This window comes from Thamnophis elegans, chromosome 9 (assembly GCF_009769535.1).
Source record: "Thamnophis elegans isolate rThaEle1 chromosome 9, rThaEle1.pri, whole genome shotgun sequence".
Classification (NCBI taxonomy): domain Eukaryota; kingdom Metazoa; phylum Chordata; class Lepidosauria; order Squamata; family Colubridae; genus Thamnophis; species Thamnophis elegans.
In genome coordinates, this window is record NC_045549.1 from 47,733,600 (window position 1) to 47,761,546 (window position 27,947).

Consider the following 27,947-nt stretch of genomic DNA (forward strand, 5'->3'; position numbering starts at 1 on the left):
GTAGATTTATATTGAATGACATTGCATATTTTCACATGAAATGAACAATTTGTGCATATGTGTGATGTGAAATATAATATTCAGGCAAAAATGTTTATAAATTAGCATAAGGACTTAAAATGGGTAAGAGTTTTGCAAGTTTGGTAATTACTAAGAGTTTTAAAGACTTCAGACTTAGGAGCAGAATCTAACATTCAGGTGCTCTTTTGGTTGCCTCTATAATACCATTGCTGTATTCTGACTTCCATTTTCTTTTCAGGTGTAATTCATAATGTCGGTTATTATAGTTAAAGCTGGCATAGGGCCAGGTTATTTGCAAAGCCACAGCTCCCTTTGCCTCCATCAGGTCAGATAGATGGCACTTAGGCAGAGTGTCTTCCAAGTAGCAGCTCTACTACATGAAATACACTTCTCCTTGAGATCTGTCAGGATTCCATCCTTTTAGATGGCTTTCCCCCAAACTTTGAATTATGATAGTGAAACTGACCCCCAATAATTGTGATTTTTAAAAATACATTCAGGGACTCAAGAGTTATTTTTTGGAGGTTAGTTTTTGTTGATTCTTTTGTGTTCTTGTTCTTGCTAGAGATGTGGCACATAAGATGGATGGCTCTATAAATAAATGCATCATTTTAAAAGTGACTCTCTTCCTCCCTGTTTTAGCTTCAGCACTGCGGAATTTGGTTCTAGTCCTGATTTGTTAAATAAAATATTTTGAACATTAGAACTATACTTAATATTAGCACCATTTAAGGATAGTATTTAATTATTTTCCAAGTGCTTGCAGTAAAGTGAGTCATGTTTTCCATTTTGATACATAGACAATTATGAATACTTAAGAAGTTGATTTAATTTAGGCTTATATTAGATATTGTTGGCAAAGATAATCACATTTTTATCCACTTTTCAAAATATTTAGACATTACAGCTGGAAACGGTATTGAAAGTTCTACAGTGGGAAAAATAGAGGGGGAGTCACAGTCTGCTTTGATTTGTAACAAAGAAGAAACATTTATTTTTGTGAATTGTTTTATTGTCCAATTAGGTAACTGTGACAGATAATGGTACACCAGCAGAATCAACCCTTACCCGTGTCATTGTGAAAATTTTAGATGAAAATGATAATCGACCTCAATTCTTGCAAAAATTTTATCAAATCAAACTGCCCGAGCGTGAAAAACCAGAGAGAGAAAGAACAGCAAGAAAAGAACCAATCTATCGTGTGGTAGCTGCAGACAAAGACGAAGGTCCCAATGCAGAAATATCTTATAAAATTGAGGATGGCAATGAGCATGGAAAATTTTTTATTGACCCAATAACGGGTGTTGTCTCATCTAAGAAATATTCTGGAGCTGGAGAATACGACATTCTAACAGTAAGTCTGTATTTCAATTACATGACCTTGCATTCTATCAATGCCTTTGAATTTTTATGTAACACTATTATAGCTTGTTTGGGAAATGGTGTAAAATACTGGAAAATCTTTAAATTGATAGCAATTTAAAACCAAACTTTTACTTTTTCAAAATATAAATGAGATGAGTGTTTTCCTTTTTATAAAAAAATAAAATGTTCATGTAATATTTTAGTAACCAAATGGTTTTTAAAGAACATTCTCTTAGCTAAGATTCAGTTGTTCATTGTGCAAATAGTTTTCTAGCCTGCTTCTTCATACATACAATCTCCATTTTATACATTTATATACTTTATATATAGATAATATAATGCAGTTTATTCTAATATAGTTGAGAATAAACCTTAAAGTCAATAAATGCTTGAAAATGTCTGAATAGGATTGTATTGAAAGTTCTTTTGCAGCTACAAACTTACTGGTTCTTGACCTTTCCTGATTGTGAGTTGGCCATTTTAGTCCAGTATTTTCTGTGTTGTATATAATTTATTTTCCTTCAAACATTTAAAATTTCTAATACTGTTATATTCTTAGATCAAAGCTGTGGATAATGGACGTCCACAAAAGTCATCAACAGCCCGTCTTCATATAGAATGGATCTCAAAACCCACTCCATCTTCTGAACCCATTTCTTTTGAAGAATCGTTTTTTTCTTTTACGGTCATGGAAAGTGATCCAGTAGCTCACATGATTGGTGTAATAGGTGTAGAGCCACTTAGTACTCCACTCTGGTTTGATATTACAGGTAAGAGAATTTTAGAATTTTTCATTGTGACTTCTTGATTATTTAGATCAGGGGTGTCAAACTCTTCGCCCGCAGGCCAGATTCGTCACACACTGGCCACGTCCATCCCTTCTTTAGCAAAGGGGAGGGAGTGATAATATGTCATGTGATCATGTGAGTTTGACCCCCCCCCCCGGATTTAGATGATAGTTAATATCTCGTCAGTAGCTACAAAATGAAAAGAAATCTAGGAAGGATTTAATTAAATATATGCTGTTGATGAGTGATGGGTTGTAAATAAATAAAATAAATAAAATAATCCAACATTCTATGTTCCAGTATGAAAAATAATTGCACTGTCTAATTTAATAGCTAGATTCAATTTAATAAAAATGGATAATTAAGGACAGTATTTTAAATGCATTACTAAGCAATGCTGATTTAGCCATACCAATCACAAAGATTTTGGGTCCTTTCATCCCAATGAAGTTGTTGCACATCAGGGGTTCTGCTTAAATTTAATTTTTGAAGAGCACCGTAAAAAAGCCATTGATGTCTATCAATCTGGAAAAGGATGCAAAACTATTTTCTAAAATGCTGTACTCTAATAATCCATAGTTAGACACAATGGACTTATCACTCAAAGATATTCAAATATTCCATGAAAGTAACTATCAAGCAGAAGACTTTATTCAATGCACTTTGTTGCAGTTTCAGTTCAATTTCAGCTTCTTGGGTGCACACCATTTATTAAGAGTAGAACAAGCCAGAATGCTTAGGTTGCACTCTTGAGATCTAGTTAGTAGATAAGGGCTAGTTGGAGTAATTGATCTATGTCTGTCTGCTTGTTCCTAGCTGAATGGGAATTGTGAAAATTTCTATTTGCATGAAATGCTGCTATTGTGTAGATAATAAAACGTACTGATTGGAATCCTGCAATTACTGCAAGTTTCTTGACTGTTACTACCAGCATGAATCAAATTGATTGTCATTTTCTGTATTTGCCTTATTATTATTATTTTTCCTTTTTGGCTATATCAGAGGACAAAGTTGCTAGTGAAGTTTTTTACATCTTTCCCATGGCTTGTATAACAGAAGGTATCTGCTTAGATCACATAATTGCAGTCAGATTATGAGATCTACACTAAAAAACATTGATGTAGAATATGTTATATCAGTTCACAGCTTTCTAGTTCACAATAATTGGCCATGGTTCTGTCTGTTATTTTATCATCGCCAATGCAATGTGCTCCTAAGCAATTCAGATAAAGAGTATGATGTTCTGCTGTAGCCCTGTTTGTGTTTTGTAGCAGTTAGAAGCTTTATCCTGCTTTTAGAGTTGGCAATCTAGAAATTCAGTATTATTTGTAATAAGGCAATATCCTGCCCATTATTTGTAAACATACATGTGATTAAATGCCTTTAACATCTCTCAAGCTTCTTTACAACTAAATATATGTTTGGAAGAAATGTACAATGTAATTGTGAAAGAAATGCAGCTCAAGAATGAATGACAACATCTGTTTTAAAATTATTTTAAAATATTTTTTAAAAAAATATAATCAATATGCACCATGGAAGTAAGATAATTTGAGTGGGTATCCCCAGTAACATGGTAACACATAACATGATTTATTATTTAGAAATATTTTATCTAAAATTGAGAAAAAATTGGGTGGGCAAAAATATTTATTACACTAATTAAAGTTTCTTTTAATCATTTTCATAATATTTAATACAATGCCACTTCATTATTGCTGCAGAGTGGGTTCCATTCAAAATAAATCTATCATGGTCAGAATTAATTTCAGGAAAAGAAAAGGGTGGCTGGAATTTTTTATTTATATGCAAGATTCATTTTATTTATATGCTGCCCTATTCCCGGCGGGACTTTTGTCTTTATCTTTATTTTTACTCAGAAGCCTTTGAGGAAATTCTAGTAGTAAAAATATAGCATGGTGAATCAGTTGCCCCTGGGGATGTGGACAAGGCCATGAGAGCTGTGAGTGCCTCCACCTGTGTACTGGACCCGTGTCCCTCATGGCTGGTTGCTAACAGCAGTGAGGTGACACGAGGCTGGATCCAGGCGGTTGTCACCGCCTCTCTTCAGGAGGGGCACTTCCCCGCCGCACTTAAAGCGGCGGTGGTGAGACCCCTCCTGAAGAAGTCATCCTTGGATCCAGCTGTCCTTAACAATTACCGTCCAGTCTCCAACCTCCCCTTTGTGGGGAAGGTTGTCGAGAAGGTGGTGGCCTTCCAGCTTCAACGGTCCTTGGAGGAAGCAAGTTATCTCGACCCCTTCCAGTCGGGCTTCAGACCCGGTTACAGCACAGAAACCGCTTTGGTCGCATTGACCGATGATCTCTGGAGAGACAGAGACAGAGGCTACGCCTCCATCCTGGTTCTCCTTGACCTCTCGGCGGCTTTCGATACCATTGACCATGGTATCCTTCTGCGACGACTGCGGGAGGTGGGGGTGGGAGGCACTGTTTTGCAGTGGTTCTCCTCCTACCTCTCGGACAGGTCGCAGTTGGTGTTAGTGGGGGGGCAGAGATCGACCCCTAGGCCCCTAACATATGGGGTGCCGCAGGGTTCGGTCCTATCCCCCCTACTATTTAACATCTACATGAAACCGCTGAGTGAGATCATTCGGAGGCACGGGATAAGATACCATCAATACGCGGACGATACTCAGTTGTATCTGTCCGCCCCGTGCCAACTCAATGAAGCGGTGAACGTGATGAACCGGGGTCTTGAGGCCGTTATGGACTGGATGAGGGCTAACAAGCTTGTACTCAACCCGGAGAAGACCGAGTGGCTGTTGTGTTTCCCTCCCAATAATTCGATCAGTGTTCCATCGCTCAGGCTGGGGGGTCAAATTCTATACCCCTCAGAGAGGGTTCGCAACTTGGGAGTCCTCCTGGACCCATAGCTGACTTCCGACCACCACCTGACGGCTGTGACCAGGGGGGCATTTGCCCAGGTTCGCCTGGTGCGCCAGTTGCGACCCTACTTGAACCGGGAGGCCCTCACAACAGTCACTCGGGCCCTTGTGACCTCTAGGCTGGAATACTGCAATGTGCTCTACATGGGGCTGCCCTTGAAGAGCATCCGGCGACTTCAGCTAGTCCAGAACGCGGCCGCGCGAGTGATTGTGGGTGCACCTCGGTTCGTCCACATAACACCTATCCTCCGCGAGCTGCGCTGGCTACCTGTTGATCTCTGGGTGCGCTTCAAGGTGCTACTTGTCACTCATAAAGCCCTCCATGGTAGTGGATCTGCGTACTTGAGAGACCGCCTCCTGCCAATTACCTCCCTGCGACCAATTAGATCACACAGATTAGGCCTCCTCCGAGTTCCATCTGCCAGTCAGTGTCGACTGGCAACCACACGGAGGAGAGCCTTTTCAGTAGTAGCTCCGACCCTTTGGAACGATCTCCCCATGGAGATTCGTACCCTCACCACCGTCCAGACCTTCCGCACAGCCCTTAAGACCTGGCTAGCCCGCCAGGCCTGGGGATAAAGATAATATGTCCCCACCCGAATGATGAATGAATGTTGTTTACTATTTTACTTTTATGTATTGTTTTGCGTCTATTGTCTTGTACCTTCCCTTCCTTATTTTATGTAAGCCGCCCTGAGTCCCCTCAGGGAAAAGGGCGGCCTATAAATTCTAATAAAATGAAAATGAAATGAAATGAGTTCTGTTGGATTTTAACACTAAATACATAGTTTTGAATGAAATGGAGATTTTAAATGGCTATTCCTCTTTTATTCCAGTAAGATTATCAGTTGAGTGCTTCAAAGTTGTTTTTTTTTAATTTGATTAAAACATTGGGGTAAGGGTGGGCAACTATGGCCCTTTAAGACCTGTGGAGTTTAAACTTCCAATTCCTGGAATTCCAGAGTCAGCCATGGAGTTGAACTCCACAGGTTCTAAAGGGACCATAGTTGCCTATTCGATTCTTTGCATTAGAGCAAAGAATATTCCCATGTTACAAGAAAACGGGATTTTATGAATTTACTTCTTGTGCAATTTTTTGGAGCAGGTGGCAACTCTGACAGCCGATTTGATGTGGACAAGGGCACAGGAACAATAGTTGTCGCTAAACCTCTTGATGCAGAACAGAAATCAAATTACAATTTGACAGTAGAAGCAACAGATGGAACTAGAACTATTAGTACACAGGTAACGGATTTCTAATGAACTGTTTACAGAAATCAGATTGTGTTTGTGTGTTCATGTGTTCGTTTTCAGTGTCCCTGGGCAGAATTACATAAAGTACCGTATTTTTCGGAGTATAAGATTCACCAAGGTTTTGAAGAGGAAAATTTCTTTAAAAAGTAGGTAGGTAGATAGAGGGATAGACAGGGAGATAAAGAGAGAGAAATACAGTAGGTAGGTAGGGAAAGAGAGATAGTGTGTAGGAAGGTAGGTAGGTAGAGGGAGAGAGAGAGAGAGAGAAAAATGCAGTAGATAGGTAGGGAGAGAGTAGTTAAGTAGGTAGGTAGGTAGGTAGGTAGGTAGATAAAGGGATAGAGAGAAAGGGAGAGGGATAGAGAGAGAGAACTAGGGAGAGAGAGAAATACAGTAGATAGATAGGTGTTTCTGCTGGCACAGCACTTGATCAATTTAATTCTCATCAATCAATTAAAGAGCTTTCCAAAAGGAAAAAAAAGTTTTTGCACTCTGCAAACCTCTCAAAAACGGCCATTTTTCACGAAACAGGCCTGTTTTTTTTTTTTCAAAAATAGGCATGAATAGCCTTGGGGTGGGGGTCTTGCAGATTGCTCCTAGGAGGGGAAGGCAAAAATGAGCAAAAAGGGCCAGTTTTTTGTGAAAAAGGACCCGTTTTTTGTCAAAAAAATTGCATGCATACCTTATGGAGGTTTGAATGCTGCTGGGGGCAGGGAGGCAAAAAACGGCCTGTTTTTTGCTCATTTCTGCCCTCCCCAGCCTCCATGAGCTCTCTGAAAGTCTCCGTAAGGGTATGCACAGCCATTTTGGTGAAGCGGCAGGGTTTCGGAAGGCAAAAAAATGCTGTATTCCGTGTATAAGACGCACCCAGATTTTCAGCCTGTTTTTTGAGGAAAAAAGGTGCGTCTTATAGTCTGAAAAATACGGTAATATTATTTGAAAAATAGTTTTCTATACAAATATAATACAATAGCTTAAAGTTCCATAATTCTAAGGGAGACGATTCTGTGTGAGTATATAAGTACACTTTGTGTCAGCTTTAAAATCAGACAGTGTTCTACCATTAGTACAATAAATGAAAACCAGAAACAAGACAAAGCTACAATTCACATAGGAAAAGAAAGTATAATAGCAGTAATAAGAAAATACTACAATGTGTATATCCATACACACAAATTCAGTGAAAATAATCATTTCTATAGTGAAATAATTTTGTTTTGATGTCTGGATTAATGTTGGTCTTAAAAGTAATAATGACAGATTAGGTTTCTTACTACTAGATGTTCCCCAACAAAAATTTCCATCTGTTTATATGTCTTCATTGTATATACTAGTAGTATATTTATGTTTGTATATAGGGTTATTTAAATTAAAACCTGAAATAAAGCAACAATAGCTGTTTATGTTTGAATTATCCCAATGATTAAAGACCTCCTGTTTATTTTGATGTCAAGATAAAATGACTGTGAATATAACTTCTCTGTTGAAACCACATGAAACAACTTCCATATGACAACAATTCTCCATACAACTTGGCACCAGAATTTTGAGGAAGACTGTTTGAAACAAAAGCAATTTGAATAAACTCAACTGTGACATATGAAATGATTAAAGAACAAATTCAGTTTAAAGATTAGAAAGTAGAAAATGAAAGATTTATTATCAGTCCTACTTGTACTTTGAAATAGCTGGGCCAACTTTTTCTTCTGCCCACCTTCTCCTCTTCAAAAGATGAGAAAGATAAGTTATGTGTGGTATGAACATGAATATAGACAAAGTTTTCCCCCTTTATCTAAAACATGGTTATCCAGTGTAATTAACTGGTTTTAGACCATTGGAAGAGACCTTGACATAGCTTATTGTTAAACTGTGAAATATGCTGCCAGAAGATGTGCTGATGAACATCAGCTGAAGTAGATCTGAAAGATTTATTAGATACCAATTGTTGAGAAGTTAGACTGTGACTTATTAGCAGAATGAGATAAAGAATGCCATTATATACAAATCCTAAGGAACGCAGAATCATTGTCATCATGGCAGACATTGTTGAGATTTGGCTGTTTATTTAGTCAAAGGGTAGAGTTGGTTCTTTGTCAAAACAGCATCTTTGAGTGATTTTTCCTATGGTTAGAATCAAATATTGACCATGTCCTCTAGAAAATAATAGTTTGCTATTTATAAATCCTATATCATTTTTAAACGTTTTTTATTTGTCAAGAAAGGAACAGATTACTTTTGTGATAAAAGTTTATCTGAATTTTCATATTCCTTTCTTAAAAGAATTAACTGAATTTTGGCTACAGGAATTTAACACTATTATGTAAAAGAAATAGAATTGTGTTTATTTAATAAGCAGCAAAGTTTCCAACTAGTCTAGACATGTTTATTGCCTAAGGCAATTTTCCCAAACTTCTCTTAAAGAATTCAGTTTTTAAAATTCTAAAAGAAAGCTTTGAAGTGTTGTTTATTATTGTAATATATCATGTCACCGTATTATCTATTATGTTATTTATTATATTATTCTATTGTTCATCCAGGGGTATCCTGAGGATTCCCGGTTTTATTCAAAATTATGAAAGCAACATTGCATTGTGGGAGGACACACATGGTCCTCTTTATGCATGCATGTAATATCACATTGTGATCACATGCAAAAGGGGACAAAATTAAGTCATGATGTCCCACTTCATCATTCCCCATGCCTCTCACAGATTTATCTATTTATACCGGTAGTTCTCTACTTACAACCGTTTGTTTGATGACCATCCAAAGTTACAACAGCAACTGAAAAAAACTGACTTCTGATTATTTTTCACCCTTAGGGCATTGCAGGATCACAGTGGTCACATGATCAAAATTCAAAAAAAAAAATTGGCAATTGGAATGTATTTATGACAGTTGCAATGTCCCAGCTCATGTGATCATCTTTTGCAACTTGCTTACAAACAAAATCAATAGGGAAGCCAGTTTCATTTAACAACCATGTTACTAGCTTAACAACTGCAGAGATTTACTTAACAATGACAAGAAAAATGGGGCAAAAGTCACTTAACAACTGTCTTGGTTAACAAGGCAAACTTTGGAGTCAATTGTGGTCATAGGTTGAGGACTACCAGTGGGTATTTTTTAAAGACTTTTAAGCAAATAATAACTTCATGAAAGATCTTATGGGAAAAAAATAACCCTGAAGTATAACTGGGGTGAGCATCTGTGGAATATTTGATGAAGTTATCTAAACATTGATGAGTGAAGTGCTGTTGCTGCTACAGTCTCAGATGTCCTTGTCACTTTTTGGTATCATAGAAACCATGGCCTCTGGTCTTCTTTCTTGTCAGTTCTTATATGTCTTGTTGATCACTGCTGTCACATAATTTTCTAGAGCACTCAGATATTTGTCCCAATTGCTAGTTGACATACATGTATTTTTTTTGGAATAGTTTATTTCAGTTTGTGTATATATATATATATATATATATATATATATATATATGTGTGTGTGTGTGTGTGTGTGTGTGTGTGTGTGTGTGTGTGTGTTCACAGAAGTGTTAATGACTGTAGTTTGATTTTTTTTCTGTTACGTTCATAACTTCTATAAAGTAACTCATTCATTTATAGCAGTTAGAATTGCTGGATTAGACAGCAGTTAGATATATTAGATGTATCCTTGTTGATTTATTTCTAGTTGCTTAGTTTTATAGTTACTTATTAGCATTGCTTTTTATATCATAATATTTATACCACTCTATTGTATTCTGCACATTATACTTTACATAGTATCCATATTAATTATATTTTACATGTAGATTTTAGTGATATTAAGGTTTTTTTCTTTTGTTAATAATTCTGTGTTTTAGTATTTTTTCATTGACTAGGCTGTTCATATTTAGATGGTTGTAAATTGTCATTTTATGCTAACTTAATGACTGAAATAGAGATTGATGCTGCATACATGTAGAAAAGGAAATATTTCAATAATATTTACAATGTTAAAGTTTGTTCATAAATAAAGGATTGGAGAAAACAAACACATAGTATAAAGATTTGTTTTGAACTATCCGTATATGAAACTTGTAATTGATAGTAAATGTATATCAGACGTGATCATTTCAATCAATATATATATATGTGAATGAATATTTTATGAACCACATTAATATGTTGCTTTTCTTAGTCCTAAAATGTTGAACTCTGGTAAAATAGTACAAATATTGTCACTTTTATATGAAAGTAACTAACTGTTCTAAATTATTTAATCATATGAATTACATAATTCCACCTAGAATCATTGGATTGGAGTAGTCTATAATTTCTGCTAATTTGGTATAGTTAGTAAATATAACATACTATAGTAGATATGATTGAAAAGGTATGCCACATGTTAAGGATGTTATATTTTCTACAAAGACCAGCCCATCCTAAAGATAATTGTGTTCTTTAGAGGACAAAATAAGAATTTCATACATCATGCTCAGAATCTTGAAAACTTCTAAAATAGTGGATGGACAATTTTTTTCCCTCTGCAACAGACTGACTTGATCCTCTCTAATATGTATTATTTTATATTGTCGTCTGTAGCTTGTTTGCAGCATTATTTTCTGATTTCCTGTGGGGTTTCATATTTATGTTACAATGTTGTTGCTGCCATGTTTTATTTTTGCATGTCATTTCAGGTGTACATTAATATAATAGATACAAATGATCACAGACCAGAATTTTCTCTGTTAGAATACCAAGTCGTTATAGCAGAAGACATATTGCCAGAGACAGAAATTTTGCAAGTCAGTGCCTCAGACAGAGATGAGAAGAATAAACTAATTTATACTATGCAAAGCAGCATGGATCCTACCAGCCTTAGGAAATTCCGCCTTGATCCTGTAACTGGCTCACTTTATACTGTTGAAAAGTTGGATCATGAAGTCATCCATCAACATGTTCTCACAGTCATGGTAAAAAACCCATTATTGTACTTGTTTTTCAGCTGAAGTGTTAAACTTTGCAATATGGCTACAAATCTGAAAAACAAATTAAATGTCTGGCTTTTCAGTAAAACAGTACCATTCATAAGTAGAAACTGAAATGACTGCAGGTCAGCTACCTCTTACACTTATATATACCACATAGCTTAACCATTTACTTGTTTTTGCTTGGGAAAGGTTTGTGGGATATGTAAATTGGGAAGCCTTCTTTCCCTAATTTTTAGAATGCCTTCCCTTTTCAATACACTCGTTAGCTCTCACCCAAACCACCCTTCAATTTAACTCTGAGCTGTAAATTTAAAAGTTATTTGTTTAAATGTTAATTCTTCTGTGATACTACTTATGATGTTCTTTGGCAACTTGTTATCTCCAAATCTACAAGACACTGGCTTTAAAATGAAATATCCAAATTGTAGGTCTGCCAACTCACTATAGCAATTCTGGGCAACTAACATAGATGGCAATACTGTAGAACTGACCTATTTCATAAAGAGTTCTGTAAACTTTATTTAGATGATATATTTGAAAGATCAAAAATTTTCTAAACACTATAAAATACTAATGCCAGCTAATGTTATGGTCTTTTTCCACATTCAAGCTGTTTAATGTTTTGTCCCCTCATTTCTGTTTTGTTCTTGTTTGGAAGGCATTTCACTTTGAATATTATCAAAGAGACGACCAATTAAAAAGAAGTGCTTAACTATTATTATTCCTTTTCCCCATTTTAATTCCTATCTCTTCCTTGTCTAATCTAACTAAGGAGATTTATATAAAAAGCCATCTGTAACGCTAATCATACGCTTGTGAATGGTACACAATATTAAAAACACTCACCCACATCACAAAAGAAATAGGCGAAATTGTAATATTTATTCTCTTGCATTGTATGTGTTTGTATTGAGCAAAATTATTTCTGTAGGATGGAGGTTTGACAATTTGTTTAGAATAAAGTTCCGTGTAAAAATTGAATTCTCCAGTGCACTGCTCAGAGAGCCCAAATGCTGGGTTAACACAGCCTATCTGCCCTTGGACTGAGTGATGTTTTTCTTGACCACGCCTCCCTTTGCCTGCACATGCTCAATTCGAAAACTCAGTCCGCCCGAGTTAGGGCTGTTTTGGGAGAGCTCCAGTCTAAGAGCAGAAAGGCTGGAAAAAGTTTCCCAATTTGGACCACGTTTAAATTCTCAGATAGAGGAAATCACGCTTCTACATCAGGTCTGTCTATTTGCCTCCAGTGAGGCTTCCGTCGCTTTAAGAGAAGGGCTGCCGGGTTTTCCCTGCTGTTGCTAATTGCAAGCACTGCAGGGGGTTGAAAAGGCTTGCACAGCGGGGGCTGGCTAGCAAGGGGGCATTTAGTGGGATAAACCAAGTTCCCTGTTGGAACAGGGGCGTCCCAGGGGGAGGAAAAGTCCAGCAAGGCTCTGAGAAGGCTCTAAAGCAGGTGAGCCGGATTGCTAGGATTCCCTCGCCTGCTCCATTTTGCCCAGCAACAGCAGCGACGGCTGGAGCCTTCGCGCGCCTTTCAGGGCTGGAAAGAGCGGGAAGCGGCTGCGTGCGCACCCCCGCCATTTTGGATCGTTCCGACTCACTGGGCAGAGCGGCAGAGCTCAGAGCGTGCGAGGAACAAGGCAGCAAGAAGAGCCCAGCCAGCCAACGGAGCCTCAGCGAGCCCTCAACGACTGCAGAACGCCGCGGGGAGGCTGGGGGCTAGTCTGGGAAGCCAGCTAGTCTCTCCCTCCGGAAAATAAGCTAAGTCTCGGGGAACCGAGGGCGGTGGGAGGAAGGAAATCCGACCCCAAGGCGGCCCTTCCCTCCTGGAGATTCTGCCAGTGCTTTTGGACTGCAAAGGCCAGCGCGTGCCCATCCCAACTCCAGCTATCTTCCAGGCCTCGTGGGGACCTGAAATGGCTGAGGAATGCAGGGAGGCCTTAGGGGATCAGGTGGGGCCCTCCAGCAAGCGCTGCAAGCTGGATCCCTCTGTAAATAAAGGCAAAGGGCACAAAGGCTCACTTGAAAGGTCTTCTCCAAGAGCCACAGTGGATCCCAGGGAGGTTTCAAGGCCCCTTCAGCCAGAACCTAGCCCAGACCGTCGCAGCAGGGAGTCAGCTTCCCCTGATCGTGAGGCCCAATCCCCCGGGGACAGTGAATTCTTGTCTGGGGATAACTATGCATCCAGGGATCCATCTCCTGAAGCATCTTGGGGGTACCCCGACTCCCCTAGCTCCTCCATCGGAGAGGAATGAGGTTCTGTCCAGAATTCCCCCTTTGGGAAGGGTGGATCCAGCTCAGGCAGGCCTAGCCGTCGCAGGCCCAGTAAGCAAAAGAAAAAAAGGGGAAAAAGTCCTGCTCTTTCGGATGAAATGAGGGAGGTAATTGCCTTAGCCATCTCCCAAGGGATAGCTGAAGGCATTAAGCGCAAGGGCTCTCGCAAGGGCAAGGCCCCAAAGGAGAAACGCAAACCTAGGGCCTCCACCTCTAAGGAGCCTGTATCCTCTCCATCTTCAAGCCCCTCTCACTCTGGGTTATCAAGTTCTGAGCAGGAAGAAGGGGAGATTTTCGCCCTTTCCGAAGACGAAAACCCCACCCCTGACAAGCCAAAATTCTCTGGCCTGTTTCAACCGTCATTATTCAAGTCTATCTTGCACAAAGCCATGACGGCCACAGAGTTAGGCCCCACTTCCAGACCTGAGGCCTCTCAGGCTTCCACTTCCAAGGATCTTAAGCATGGGTTGTTCAAAGAGACAGTAGAAACTCCCGAGGTTATTCCTGTGCCAGACCTATTTATGGACGCGGTACAGCGCCAGTGGCTACAGCCGGGCACCCTGACCAACCCCAGTGGGGGGGATAGAACTCTATATGCAGTAGAAGATAAAATGGAGGAAATCCTCGAATTCCCAGAAGTAGATGCCCCAGTCGTGTCTCTGACTTCCAATTCCAACCTGCCAGCTGAGCTCCTAGAGGGACTTAAGGCAGAAGATAAGAGGTCGGAAAAGGCATGTCAGAAAACACACATGGCGTCTGCCTGGGCCATCAAGGCATCCACCTCTGCCTCCTTTTTTATTAGGGCCACCCTATTCTGGCTGCGCCAACTCAGGTCCAGACCCCCGCCCAGGAAATCTAGGTGGCGCCATGAGCTAACCAAGATTATTACCGCTGTCGAGTATTCGGCGGATGCCACCTTGACAGCAGCAAAATTCTCTTCCAGAGCTCTAGCTTCCAATATCACCTCCCGCCGCCTCCTATGGCTCAGGCACTGGCAGGCCGAAATGAAGGCTAAATGGAAGCTGGCATCGGCCCCATTTAAAGGGGGCTTTCTGTTTGGAGAGGCCCTGGACAAGTTTGTCACCGAAACCAAGGACAAACGCAAGATCCTTCCGGCAACCTTAAAAGGGGTGACCGGAAAGGGGCGGGGTCCTTTCGTAAGAGACCCTACAGGAGCCAGGAAACAGGGCAATCTTCTCACCCTTCCTCCTATCAGAGGCCCTTTCAGGCAGGGGGGGATAGGCACCAAGACAGATCCTTCGGGGCTCGTGCCAACCAATCCCAGTCTTCCTTTCGGAGACCATTCCGAGGAGGAGGAAACAACAGTGGTGGATCCCGGCCCTTTCATAAGGGAAAGTGACGGTCACAGGGATCCCCCCATCGGGGGTCGGCTACGGCTGTATGCCGTAGTGGGTCCTCAACACCATTCGCAAGGGCCTTCTCCTGGACTTCCTATCCTTTCCCCAAAGAAAGTTTATCCACTGCCCTACCCCCAGGAACCCAGAAAAGAGGGAACGCATGAGGGCAGAAATCTGCCATCTCCTAGAGATAGAGGCGATAGAGCCAGTCCCCAGGGATCAGCAGGGGAGGGGCTTCTATTCGATCCTCTTCCTAGTGCCCAAAAGTTCAGGGGGGTGGAGGGTCATCTTGGACCTCAAGAGCCTAAATCAGCATCTGGCTTACAAGAGGTTCAAGATGCAGTCACTCCACTCCATCCTGGGCTGTGTGAGGGAGGGGGACCTATTGACATCAATAGATCTCAAAGAGGCCTACCTGCATGTCCCCATCCATGTGGCCCACAGGCGGTTCCTGAGGTTCTACGCGGAAGGGAAGCATTTCCAGTACAGGGCTCTTCCCTTCGGGCTATCATCTGCGCCCAGAACATTCACTAAAATTCTGGCAGTGCTAGCGGCTCATCTCCGCAACCATCCGGTTCGTCTGGAATGTTATTTAGACATAATCATTCACTCTCTCACCACCAAGCAGGCACACCGCGATGTTTCTCTAACTGTGCAGACCCTGCAGTACCATGGCTTCTCTGTCAACATGGAGAAGAGCCAGTTCCGACCATCCACCTGTATACAGCACCTGGGTGCGATCATCAACTCCACCTCCTGCCAGGTATTTCTTTCGCCAGACCGGCTGTCGAACCTGAGACGCAGAGTGAAGCACTGCGGCCTTGCCAGGTCGGTACCCATCATTCAGCTGTCCCAGCTCCTAGGGATAATGATCTCGTGCCTGGGGGTGGTTCCCTGGGCTCGCCTTCACGCCAGGGAGCTGCAGTGGTTTCTGCTGCCAGTGCAGAGGGCCAGGAACAGCAACTCACTCAGGCAGGTTCGGCTCCCACGAAAGGTGATCCGGTCTCTGGCATGGTGGAGGTCCAAGGCAGTCAGGAAGGGCTGCCTGTTCAAGGAGCCGGAGAGACTAGTTGTCACCACGGATGCCAGCCTCCTGGGGTGGGGCGCCCACTGTCTGGGCCACCTAGCCCAAGGCCGATGGACTCAGAGGGAGGCCGCCCACAGCATCAATTGGCTGGAACTGAGGGCAGCTCACCTAGCGCTGAGAAAGTTCGCATCTCTAGTAAGAGGGGCTCATGTACTGTTGATGACAGACAATGTGGCGACAAAAGCGCACATAAACCGGCAAGGGGGCACTCGATCAAAGGCCCTCATGCTCGAGGCAGAAGCGCTGGGCAGGTGGGCGGAACGTCATCTGGCTTCTCTCAGTGCAGATCACATCTCCGGCGTAAGCAACCGGGAAGCAGACTGGCTGAGCCGCCAACGCATCGACCACTCGGAGTGGCGCATGCACCCGGACCTGTTCCAGCAGATCGTGAGGAGGTTCGGCAAGCCACAGGTAGACCTGTTTGCCACACACAACAACACACAGCTCTCACGCTTCTTCAGTTGCTACCACTCGCCCCAGGCGGAGGGAACAAATGCTCTGAGGTCAGCGTGGCCTCAGGGACTTCTGTATGCCTTCCCTCCACTTCCGCTCATCCCTCAAGTGGTGAACAAGCTCCTGACCGAAAAGGCAGACCTCATTCTGGTGGCTCCCTTCTGGCCCAGAAGGCCCTGGTACGCAGACCTGGTCAGCCTCTCAGTTCAAAGACCTTGGAGAATCCCCCGGGACAAGATTGCCCTCAGCCAGGGGGCCATCATCCATCCGGAGCCCCAGTGGCTGCAGCTAGCCGTTTGGCACTTGAAGGGGAGCTCCTGAGAAAGCAAAAATTCTCTGACCAGGTCATTCGAACAATCCAAGCGTCCAGGAAGCCCTCTACGACTAGAATCTACGATGCCACCTGGGCCGCCTTCTCACGGTGGTGCAAGACTAGGAACATAGAGGCCTCCTCAGCCTCGATCCCCCAGACCCTAGACTTTTTGCAAGAGGGTCTGGATAAGGGCCTTGCAGTCAGCACCCTCAGACGCCAGGTTGCAGCGTTGTCTACCATCCTGGCAAAGGGCTCCTCTCGCTCGCTGAGTCAGCTCCCCCAGATCAAGAGCTTTCTCAAGGGAGCAGCGAACATCAGCCCTCCAACTGTTCACCGGTATCCGTCATGGGATCTTCCATTTGTGCTTAAGGCCCTGACCAAAGCCCCATTTGAGCCTTTAAAAAAGACCAGTCTGCGCTACCTCACCATCAAAACCGCTTTCCTGGTGGCCATTACATCCGCTCGCAGGGTAGCTGAGCTTGCTGCGCTCTCTGTCAGGGAGGATTTGTGCGTAGTTCACCCGGACAGAGTAATATTGAGACTTGATCCGTCATTTGCTCCGAAAATTAACTCCCTGTTTCACAGGACTCAAGAACTTATTTTGCCCAACTTCTGTCCCCATCCTTCTCACCCTAAGGAGCGTGAGTGGCACAAGCTGGACGTGAGACGGGCCGTGCGCACGTATGTAAAGAGAACAAAGGACTACCGCCGGTCAGAGGCTTTCTTTGTCTCCTTCCTCCCTGCGTCCCTGGGCCGCAAGGTCTCCTCTCACACTGGGGGACGTTGGCTACGTGCTTGCATCAAACTGGCATAGGAGCACCAGGGCAAGACGGCTCCGAGACGAATCACCGCTCACTCCACCAGGAGTGCTGCAACGTCTGCAGCCTGGGCAACCCAGGCCTCTATCCTAGACATTTGTAGAGCGGCCACCTGGGCTTCCCCCACGGCCTTTATTAGAAACTATAAGATTGACACCTTTGCCTCAGCCGAAGCCTCCTTTGGCAGAAGAGTATTACAAAGAGTGGCTGAAATGCCAGAGGCTTCGGCGCTTCCCCACCCTGGGACTCAATAGCTCTCCCAGCATTTGGGCTCTCTGAGCAGTGCACTGGAGAAAGACCGTTGGCTTACCTGAACGGTCGTTCTCGGGGCACTGCGAAGAGAGCCCAAACCCACCCGGGTGTTAGTATTGAACGATGTGGCTGTATTGACTGTAATTGATTACAGGACGGTTCCTTCGTTTTCGAATTGAGCATGTGCAGGCAAAGGAGGCGTGGTCAAGAAAAACATCACTCAGTCCAAGGGCAGATAGGCTGTGTTAACCCAGCATTTGGGCTCTCTTCGCAGTGCCCCGAGAACGACCGTTCAGGTAAGCCAACGGTCTTTTTTGTTAATTTGGATAAAATAAAGTGCTAATTGTTAACTGTGCTAATTATTTTAGGTACGAGATCAAGATGTTCCTGTCAAGCGTAACTTTGCTAAAATCATCATTAATGTTAGTGATACAAATGATCACGCTCCATATTTCACCAGTTCTTCTTATGAAGGCCAAGTATATGAGTCAGCAGCTGTTGGGTCCATGGTGATTCAAGTTACAGCATTAGATAAGGATAAAGGGGAAAATGCAGAAATCATATACTCCATAGAATCAGGTAAATTCCAATATTTTCAATATGTTGTCAAGATTAAAATGTAATTTAAAAATATCCACAGTTTACAATATGCAAATTGTGACCAGACCTACATTAATCAAAATAATGCAAAGCTTACTTTCAAAAGTATTTGATCTATACTGAATTTATTTCTTTGTTCAAATTATTTGCATAGTATGAAGCAAAATAGCATCCCCTCCCCAAGAAGAAAATCCTCCGATTATTAACCATTAAAATGAAGTAATGATTGGTTAATTTTGTTTTCTCCCTGTTTTAAATGTAGTTAAGTAATGGCTCACTTATTTTAAAAGTTAAAAAAAATGACAATCTATATATTATCTGGAATATGCTGCACTAAAAGCAGCAAGGAGATTAGAAATGTCTGTTTCTAGGATCCAGAATGATGATGAAATACAGCTGCTACTTTAAAAGGAAGTTTCATAAATCAAGAGGCATCTCTGAAAATGATCTGTGTATCTAGAGTCATATAATTTTCCATTTATAGAATGATGGCTTCTGATGCAATAGATTTCCAACAAGACTCTCACAGCACAGAAGGTTATATAAAGGGAATCTTCTACTTTTATTTAAATATAAAGATTAGAACCCCACATTTGAGGTTAGGTTGTAATCTATTAATTAAAATGTATAAAACATAGCATCCCATGTTGTATGAAAATAGTTTAGAAGAAAGGACATTATTTTGAAATGAAAACTGGTCAGATGTTTGTTTTCCAGCTAGCTCCCTGTCACCCAATCTTTCTCTTCTTTCCTTAAAAATTCTTCTTCCTTATTTATCCAGAGAACATTGTGGGAGGAAATGTTAAAACTTTCTCAACATTGTTTTCTCTGGTCTATTCAGCAACTCTACAGCTAAAGCATGGGGGCAAACATTTTAGGCATATGAAATGAACATTCCTTAAATGCTTGTAATGGCTTAAAGGATTAGAAATGGGGTATTCTAAGAATGGCACTCTGTTTATGACTTCTAGTAATAAAAAAGGATAATATTAACATTCTACCCAAATACATAATTTAAACATACTAATAAAGTCAGTCATTATGAAGTGGTGGATTTAAAATTTGCCTGCTATGTTCTGTAATTAAAGTATTAGGAAAATATTTGCTGTCTTAATTTCTGGGAATTTCCTAGGCACTGTGAAATGCCAGAGAATTTTCTGCCATTCAGAAAAGCCTGTTTGTTCCTGTTTTTATTCAGCAGTCAGAATGAAACTGCCTTTTCTCAAAGTAACAATTTTAATACAGAGCCTCAAGTCTATACATTTTAATTGGGAGTAATTTAGCTAAAAAATGTTTTAATTAAGCCACTGAAGTGTTTTTAGATTTAAAAATAATGACATAAAAGGACTGCTAATGAACTACTAATTAAGCTTCAATTGAGACTTGATCAAAGGACATTTGATTACAATTTGCAGGCTGGATATTTATGGAAAAATCAGTTTTGAAAATATGACCATAATAATTAACCTCTCTCCTCCCAAAATATTCTAGATTACTATGAACTTAGAAAAGCAGGGTCAGAGAACTCCATCCATCAGCAACCCACTACATTCCTATTATGCACGTTGGGGCACAGGCCTTTCCAATGCTTATAGCCCACTTGATTTCTTCTCCTAACTGCATACAATTTCAGGCACTTGCAGAATTCAGTTCCTTTGCTGGCTACCAGCTGGGAGCTTATTCTCATTCCAGAATAAGGCTCATTCTAAGTTTTTTGTTTTACTTCAGCATAAAATGCTATGGCATTTAAAGGACATTGTGCTTTATATTATTTGAATCTACTAAGTTGGTATTCAGTAATGTTTGAATGTTTGAATGTTTATTAACATTTGTAGGCCGCCCTTTTCCCTGAGGGGACTCAGGGCAGCTCACATAAAATCAGGAAGGGGAATACAAACAATGGCGTAGACACATATAGTAAAAATAATAAGCAACATTCATTCATCATTCGGGAGGGGCGGCTATCTTTGTCCCCAGGCCTGACGGGCTAGCCAGTTCTTAAGGGCTGTGCGGAAGGCCTGGACGGTGGTGAGGGTACGAATCTCCACGGGGAGCTCGTTCCAAAGGGTCGGGGCTACTACTGAGAAGGCCCTCCTCCTTGTAGTTGCCAGCTGGCACTGGCTGGCCGATGGAATTCGGAGGAGGCCCAATCTATGAGATCTAATTGGTCGCAGGGAGGTAATTGGCAGAAGGCGGTCTCTCAAGTACGCAGATCCACTACCATGCAGGGCTTTATGGGTGACTAGTAGCACCTTGAAGCGCATCCGGAGATCGACAGGTAGCCAGCGCAGCTCGCGGAGGATAGGTGTTATGTGGGTGAACCGAGGTGCACCCACAGTCACTCACGCGGCCGCGTTCTGGACTAGCTGAAGTCGCCGGATGCTCTTCAAGGGCAGCCCCATGTAGAGCACATTGCAGTATTCCAGCCTAGAGGTCACAAGGGCCCGAGTGACTGTTGTGAGAGCCTCCCGATTCAGTAAGGAGCAGTTGGGAACCTATATATTTATCTAAATATTTTTTTCCAGATTATTAATTTCCTGTCCTTTTCTTTTTCTTTTTCCCAAACAGGAAATATTAGAAATGCTTTCAACATCGACCCAGTCTTGGGTAGTATTACTACTGCAAAAGAATTGGATCTTAGGATTCAGGATGAGTACACTTTGATGGTGAAGGCAACAGATAAAGGGATGCCCCCAATGAATGAAGTCACAGCTGTGCACATTTCTGTCACAATTTCTGACAATGCATTGCCCAAGTTTTCCTCCCAAGAATATTCTGCAGAAATCAGTGAAAACAGCATCATTGGTAGCTCCATCATCATGGTTATTACACATAGCCAGTCATCTGTAGCCTATGAAATAAAAGAGGGCAACATAGGTGATGCCTTCACTATAAACTCACATTCTGGTGTTATCACTTCTCAAAAGGTTCTTGATTTTGAAACCTTGCCTTTTTATAGTCTTATTGTTCAGGGAACTAATATGGCTGGCCAATCCACTAACACCACTGTACTGGTGCACCTTCGAGATGAGAATGATAATGCACCAACTTTTATGCAATCAGAATACACAGGACTCATCAGTGAATCTGCTTTGATTAACAGTGTGGTTTTAACAGAGAGGAATATGCCATTAGCGATTCGAGCTACAGATGCTGACAAAGAATCAAATGCTTTACTTGTCTATCAGATTGTTGAGCCATCTGCCCACAAATATTTTGCCATTGATTCTAGTACAGGAGCCATTCGTACAGTGATGACCTTAGATTATGAAGAAATCAATATTTTTCATTTCTCTGTGCAAGTATATGATATGGGAATACCACGCTTATCTGCAGAATATGCAGCTAATATTACTATTTCTGTAATTGACATCAATGATTGTCCTCCAGTGTTCTCTAAAGACCTATATGAAGCAACTGTTCTAGTGCCAACATATAAAGGAGTAAAAGTTGTTACAGTAAATGCAAATGATCGGGATTCAGAAGCCTTCTCACAACTCATGTATTCTATCATTGAAGGCAATATTGGAGAAAAATTTTCAATCAATTCCAAGACTGGGTGCATAACAATACAAAATACAACTCAACTAAGAAGCCGTTATGAATTGACAATCAGAGCATCGGATGGCAGGTTTTCAAGCACTACATCTGTCAAAATTAATGTAAAAGAGGCCAAGGCAAATCAGCTGAAATTCACACGTAGTTCTTATAATGCTGTAGTCCAGGAAAATTCCACAGAAGCAAAAACAGTAGCAATCATCACTGCTGTAGGAAATCAAATAAATGAACCTTTGTTCTATCAGATTCTAAATCCAGATAATCGATTTAAAATCAGTTATACTTCTGGAGTCCTTTCAACCACTGGAATTCCATTTGACCGTGAGCAACAGGAATCATTTGACATTGTGGTAGAAGTCACTGCAGAACATAATCCATCCATAATTGTACACCTCGTGGTAAAGGTCACTATAGAAGACATAAATGATAATGCCCCTGTCTTTGTCAATCTTCCATATTATGCCACTGTTAAAATAGATACTGAAGTTGGTGAAGTGATTCACTATGTCACTGCTGTAGACAATGATATTGGTAGAAATGGTGAAATACAGTATTATTTCAAGGAACATAGTGACCAATTCCAAATAGGGAAAACTGGTGAAATCACACTCAAGAAACAATTTGACCCAGACACACTAAACAAAGAGTATCATCTTACTGTGATAGCCCAGGATAAAGGAGAACCAAGTTTATCTGCTGAAGTTATTGTTCCAATCACTGTGGTAAATAAAGCCATGCCAATATTTGAAAAAACTTTCTACAGTGCAGAAATACCAGAAAATATCCCGCTACATAGTCCAGTGGTTCATGTGCAAGCATATAGCCCAGAGGGGCTGAAAGTCTTTTACAGCATCACAGATGGTGATCCTTTTGATCAATTCAATATCAACTTCAACACTGGCGTTCTCAATGTTATTGCTCCCTTAGATTTTGAGGCCCATCCTGCTTACAAATTGAGGATCCGGGCAACTGATTCATTGACAGGGGCCCATGCTGAAGTGTTTGTGGATATAATAATTGAAGACATCAATGATAATCCTCCTGTCTTTACAGAGCAAATATATGCTGCCACAATTTCTGAGGCATCTATAATTGGAACATCTGTTGTACATGTCAGGGCAACTGATGCTGATTCTGGATTAAACAAAAAGATTTCTTACCACTTGGTAGGCAACATTAGCAAGAACAATGATTATTTTGTTATAGATAGTACGGGGCTCATTCTGACAGCAAGGAGTTTGGATTTTGAACAAGCTCAGCAACACACATTGTTGGTAAGAGCAATAGACAGTGGAATGCCTCCACTGAACAGTGACATCATTGTAACTGTTGACATAACAGACTTGAATGATAATCCACCAGTGTTTAACCAGCTGCTTTATAAATCTAATATTAGTGAATTGGCTCCCCATGGGCACTTTGTAACATGTGTAAAAGCCTCAGATCCAGACAGTTCAGATGCAGAAAAGCTTGAATATTCCATATTAACAGGGAATGATAACATGCATTTTATTATCCATAGCAAGACTGGGGTCATCACTCTTTCAAACATACATAGACAGACTCTGAAACCAAATTATCATCTCAATATATCTGTCTCTGATGGAGTCTTCAGAAGTTCAGCTCAGGTTGACATAAATGTAATCGGAGCCAATTTGCATAGTCCTGTGTTCAGTCAGAATGAATATGAGGTAGAATTAGCTGAAAATACTCCATTGCATACCCTGGTGACCGAAGTCAAAGCTACAGACAAAGATACTGGCAGCTATGGATCTGTAACATACCATATTATGAATGATTTTGCAAAAGACAGATTTTATACTAATGAGAGGGGGCAATTATTTACATTGGAAATACTTGATCGTGAAACTCAAGCTGAAAAGGTCATCTATATTAGATTCATGGCTAAGGATGCTGGGGGGAAAGTGGCATTTTGCAGCATCAATGTCATACTTACTGATGTTAATGATAATGCTCCTCTGTTCCGAGCAACTGAGTATGAAGTCAGTATTGGATCTGATGTTCCAAGAGGTACCTCTATCATCAAAGTCTTGGCTTCCGATGCTGATGAAGGTTCCAATGCAGATATCACGTACACAATTGAAGCAGATTCTGAACATGTTGAGGAGAATTTAGAAATTGATCATTTGACTGGAGTAATAACTACAAAAGAAAGCTTAATTGGGCTAGAAAATCAGTTTCTTACATTTTTTGTTAGAGCAATGGATGGTGGATCCCCACAAAAGGATTCCAGTGTCCCCCTATATGTTAGAATACTCTCTCCTGAAACACGTTTGCCAAAATTTTCAGAACCCTTTTATTCTTACATTCTTTCTGAAGATATTCCTATTGGGACTGAAATTGATACTATACGAGCAGAGCACACCCATACCTTGTTATACAGTCTTGTTAAAGGATATACACCTGAAAGAAATAAAGATGATTATTTTGTGATAGACAAACATAATGGAAGGCTAAAAGTTGAAAAAAGTCTGGATCATGAGGTAACCAAATGGTACCAGTTCTCAGTGCTGGCATATTTTATGAAGGAAAATTATAAAGTTGTCTCTTCTGTAGAAATAAGTATTCAAATCAAAGATACAAATGATAATGCACCAATCTTTGAAGCCAATCCTTATGAAGCATACTTAGTAGAAAATATGCCAGCCGGATCAAAAGTCATACGAGTAAAAGCCATGGACCAGGATTCGGGGAACAACGGACAAATTACTTACAAGCTAGAACCAACCCAGGATACTGAAATCCTAGAGTCTTTTGGTATAAATTCGGAAACTGGCTGGATTACCACTCTAAGAGAGCTTGACCAGGAAAAACGGGGCAAATACCAAATTATTGTAGTGGCATCTGACCGTGCTGAAAAAATACAGCTGTCCTCTACCACTATTGTGGAAGTTTATGTAGCTGATGTGAATGACAGCCCTCCTCAGTTCACTGCAGAGATTTATAAAGGAACAGTCAGTGAAGATGATCCAGTTGGAGGAGTAGTTGCTATAATAAGCACCACTGATGCTGATTCAGAATATTCTAATCGACAAGTCAACTATTTTATTACCGGTAAATATTTAAAAATATATATAGACAGCTTTAGCTTTATATGTTTTGTATGGCATAGCTTTAATCTTAAATAGACTTCCTTCTTTTATTTATGATATTCACTGTCATGGAGGGAAGATTTATTGTTCCATAAACTGTTTTGTGGCAATGGTCTTGAAATATAAGGTTAAACCCATGTGCTATTCTGATATAAGAAATATAGAATATTTAATTAATGTGACGTACCTATATTATTCCTATCCTGTTGTCATTAAGTCATTGCACTTAATGTTTCTTCATCCATGCCTATAATATTAGTTGTTTCTAGCCAGTAGAAAAATGTACCGTATGTTAAAATTATAAGTGAAAATAAGGAAGTTAAGATTTTAATATGAGTAAGCTGTGGAGAAGATTGAGATTGTCTTGGCAACGTTTCAACGAGGTCTCACTCGCCATCTTCAGGCTGGTTTTGGGGCCTGAAGATGGCGAGAGAAACCTTGCCAAAACGTTGCCAAGACAATCTCAATCTTACACGGGAAAAGACCCAAATACATCAAGGCCAGCATACCTACACCCATGAAAATCTACGAAAACAAATACACACACACATACACACCTATTATGGAACAATTATTTGTATTGATTATAAGAGTTCAATTACTAAAAAAAATAGCAATATAGCTGTCAAATAAATATTTACAATTTGGAATGTGTCTAGTATGCATTTAGCAATGTTGATATTTTTTCCCATCCAAAATTATTGCCAGTTGAGTACATTACAAAGAAGGGATTCAAAGCAGGCAATAGTTGAACCTTGAAAGTCTGTAACAATGTTTGAGTAGTGATATCTTACCAGTCTGCATATTTGTTTGCCCTGCTTATTTAGCAATATGTAAATGACCCTTGATTTTATGGATTTTTTAAAAAAAAATTCAAAAAGTTCTGTTAGGCAATTAATGCAACATAAAACAACATTAAAAACAGTAAGATAGAAAAGACTGGAATGCCTGGAGAAATAGAAGGCACGTTTGTTATATCAAATAATGCATAACATTAGGTTATGCAGGAAAACTTTCATACTCCTACTACTCTACAGTAGTGTTTTTCAAAAGTGGCTGGGAATTCTAGGAGTTGAAGTTCATTTATATTAAAGTTTCCACATTTGAAAAACATGAAAGCTATGGATACTGTTTTTAACAGAGGTAACTGTGTTTGCATGCAAAACATGCTGAACCAGAATATAATTCTTATTGAAGCAGCATTGCATGTTTTCTCAAATATGCTGCTACAGCTTTTATTTTAAATTTGATACAGGTATACTCTAAATGTAACTATTTAAACTATTAAAAATTTAAACTATTGATTTCCATGTATTGTACATATATCGGTTCACCGACAAAACCACGAAGCCCTTATCCGCGCCAACCTAAGTGCGGAGGGCAAATCCACACCTTCCAAAGCACTAAGGAAAAAGGCGACCCTAGCGCGCCGACATAAGCGCGGAGGGCAAATCCACGCCTTCCGAAGCACTCAGCACCCTAAACCTAACCCTAACCTAACCCTAACCCAAACCTAACCCTAAACCAAACCCCTAAACTTAATCCTAACCCTTACCTTAATTTAAATCAGCTTTCTGCCACCACGCTGTTTTAAAGTGCCCTTCTGTCGCCGCGGTGATGACGTCACGGCTTTAGCAACGCGGTTTTGTCGCCGCTATTTTGACAAGCGCGGTTTTGTCGGGCCACGCATATATCTGCATAGTGCCAATTTGTCTGTATAAAATATTGCACATTTTAGTAGCACTAGATCCTTCCATGCTACGTGTAGCATGTTGGGGAGCAAGGGATGTCCAGCATTTTCAGTCTTGGGCGAGTACTTCAGCATCTCCCCATGTTTAGAATTTTTAAGTCTTGGCTATATTCATTCTTTTCTCATGGCATAAACATATATTCTCTTGTTAATTATTTAGGAGGTGATCCATTGGAACAGTTTGCTGTAGAAAATATACAGAATGAATGGAAAGTTTATGTCAAAAAGCAATTGGACAGAGAAGAAAAAGATAACTACTTCCTAAATATCACAGCTACTGATGGGATGTTTGCTGCTAATGCAGTGGTAGAAGTGAAAGTCCTTGATTCAAACGACAATAGCCCAGTTTGCGAAAAGGTATTGGTTTGGATTTTTTACATAGATGTTTATTTCTAGCTTGAAAACATCCTGCAATCTTGATAACAAGAATGCTAATGTTCAAACTGAATAATTATTTGGGGCAGAGAAAATTATCAAGTCCCAGAAACATTTTTAGTCATTGTATCTGCTAATCCTAATTTATATTAATAACTTTCAGGAAGTTAATATGATGATATTCAGGAAACTATTAAAAGACCTGTTTATTATTACAGGTTTTAGGACAGAGCGATGGCTGAGCCCTTTTGGGTTAAAGTGGGATGGGGTTTAGTTTTATCTATTTGGCATCAGGCTGTTTACAGGTTTATTTAAGCTTTTAATTGTAAACTATTCAGAATATTGCAACACATGCATAGTACACAGAAAGGAGTAAGGATGTATTATTTTTTAAAAAATACCATATTTTAAAACTACAAAGCTTGCTGTTGTTTTCTACAGCAATCTTTCCAAGCTGGTGCTGGAAAAAGCTTTGAAACTTTCTATAATTCTTGACAGTCTTTAATATTATTTGAATATTATAGGACTTATAGAAAAGGGCCAGATGAAGGAAAGCTGAAAAGTTTTAGTATAGATATGGCTATTTTTTTAATGTGGAAACCGTTCGTTAGCAGTTATCATCCAATCTCCAAGTCAGGTAGTAACATAGGACTTGGGGCTGAAAGGGGCAGTGTTAGGATGTTTCCCTTTTTATTTTTT

The 27,947-nt window shown here is 40.5% G+C and overlaps 1 protein-coding gene across 6 annotated transcripts in view; it reads left to right on the forward strand.

Moving 5' to 3' along the window:
* Positions 1 to 27,947, forward strand: part of FAT1 (FAT atypical cadherin 1) — a 129,787-nt gene that overhangs the window by 64,951 nt on the left and 36,889 nt on the right. For all 6 annotated transcript variants that reach the window (XM_032223993.1, XM_032223992.1, XM_032223995.1 and 3 more), the window contains exons 5-11: positions 1,046 to 1,375; positions 1,946 to 2,156; positions 6,185 to 6,324; positions 11,004 to 11,279; positions 18,221 to 18,431; positions 21,021 to 25,085; positions 27,034 to 27,230. In XM_032223993.1, the coding sequence (XP_032079884.1) occupies positions 1,046 to 1,375; positions 1,946 to 2,156; positions 6,185 to 6,324; positions 11,004 to 11,279; positions 18,221 to 18,431; positions 21,021 to 25,085; positions 27,034 to 27,230 (5,430 nt within the window). The remainder of the gene's footprint in view (positions 1 to 1,045; positions 1,376 to 1,945; positions 2,157 to 6,184; positions 6,325 to 11,003; positions 11,280 to 18,220; positions 18,432 to 21,020; positions 25,086 to 27,033; positions 27,231 to 27,947) is intronic.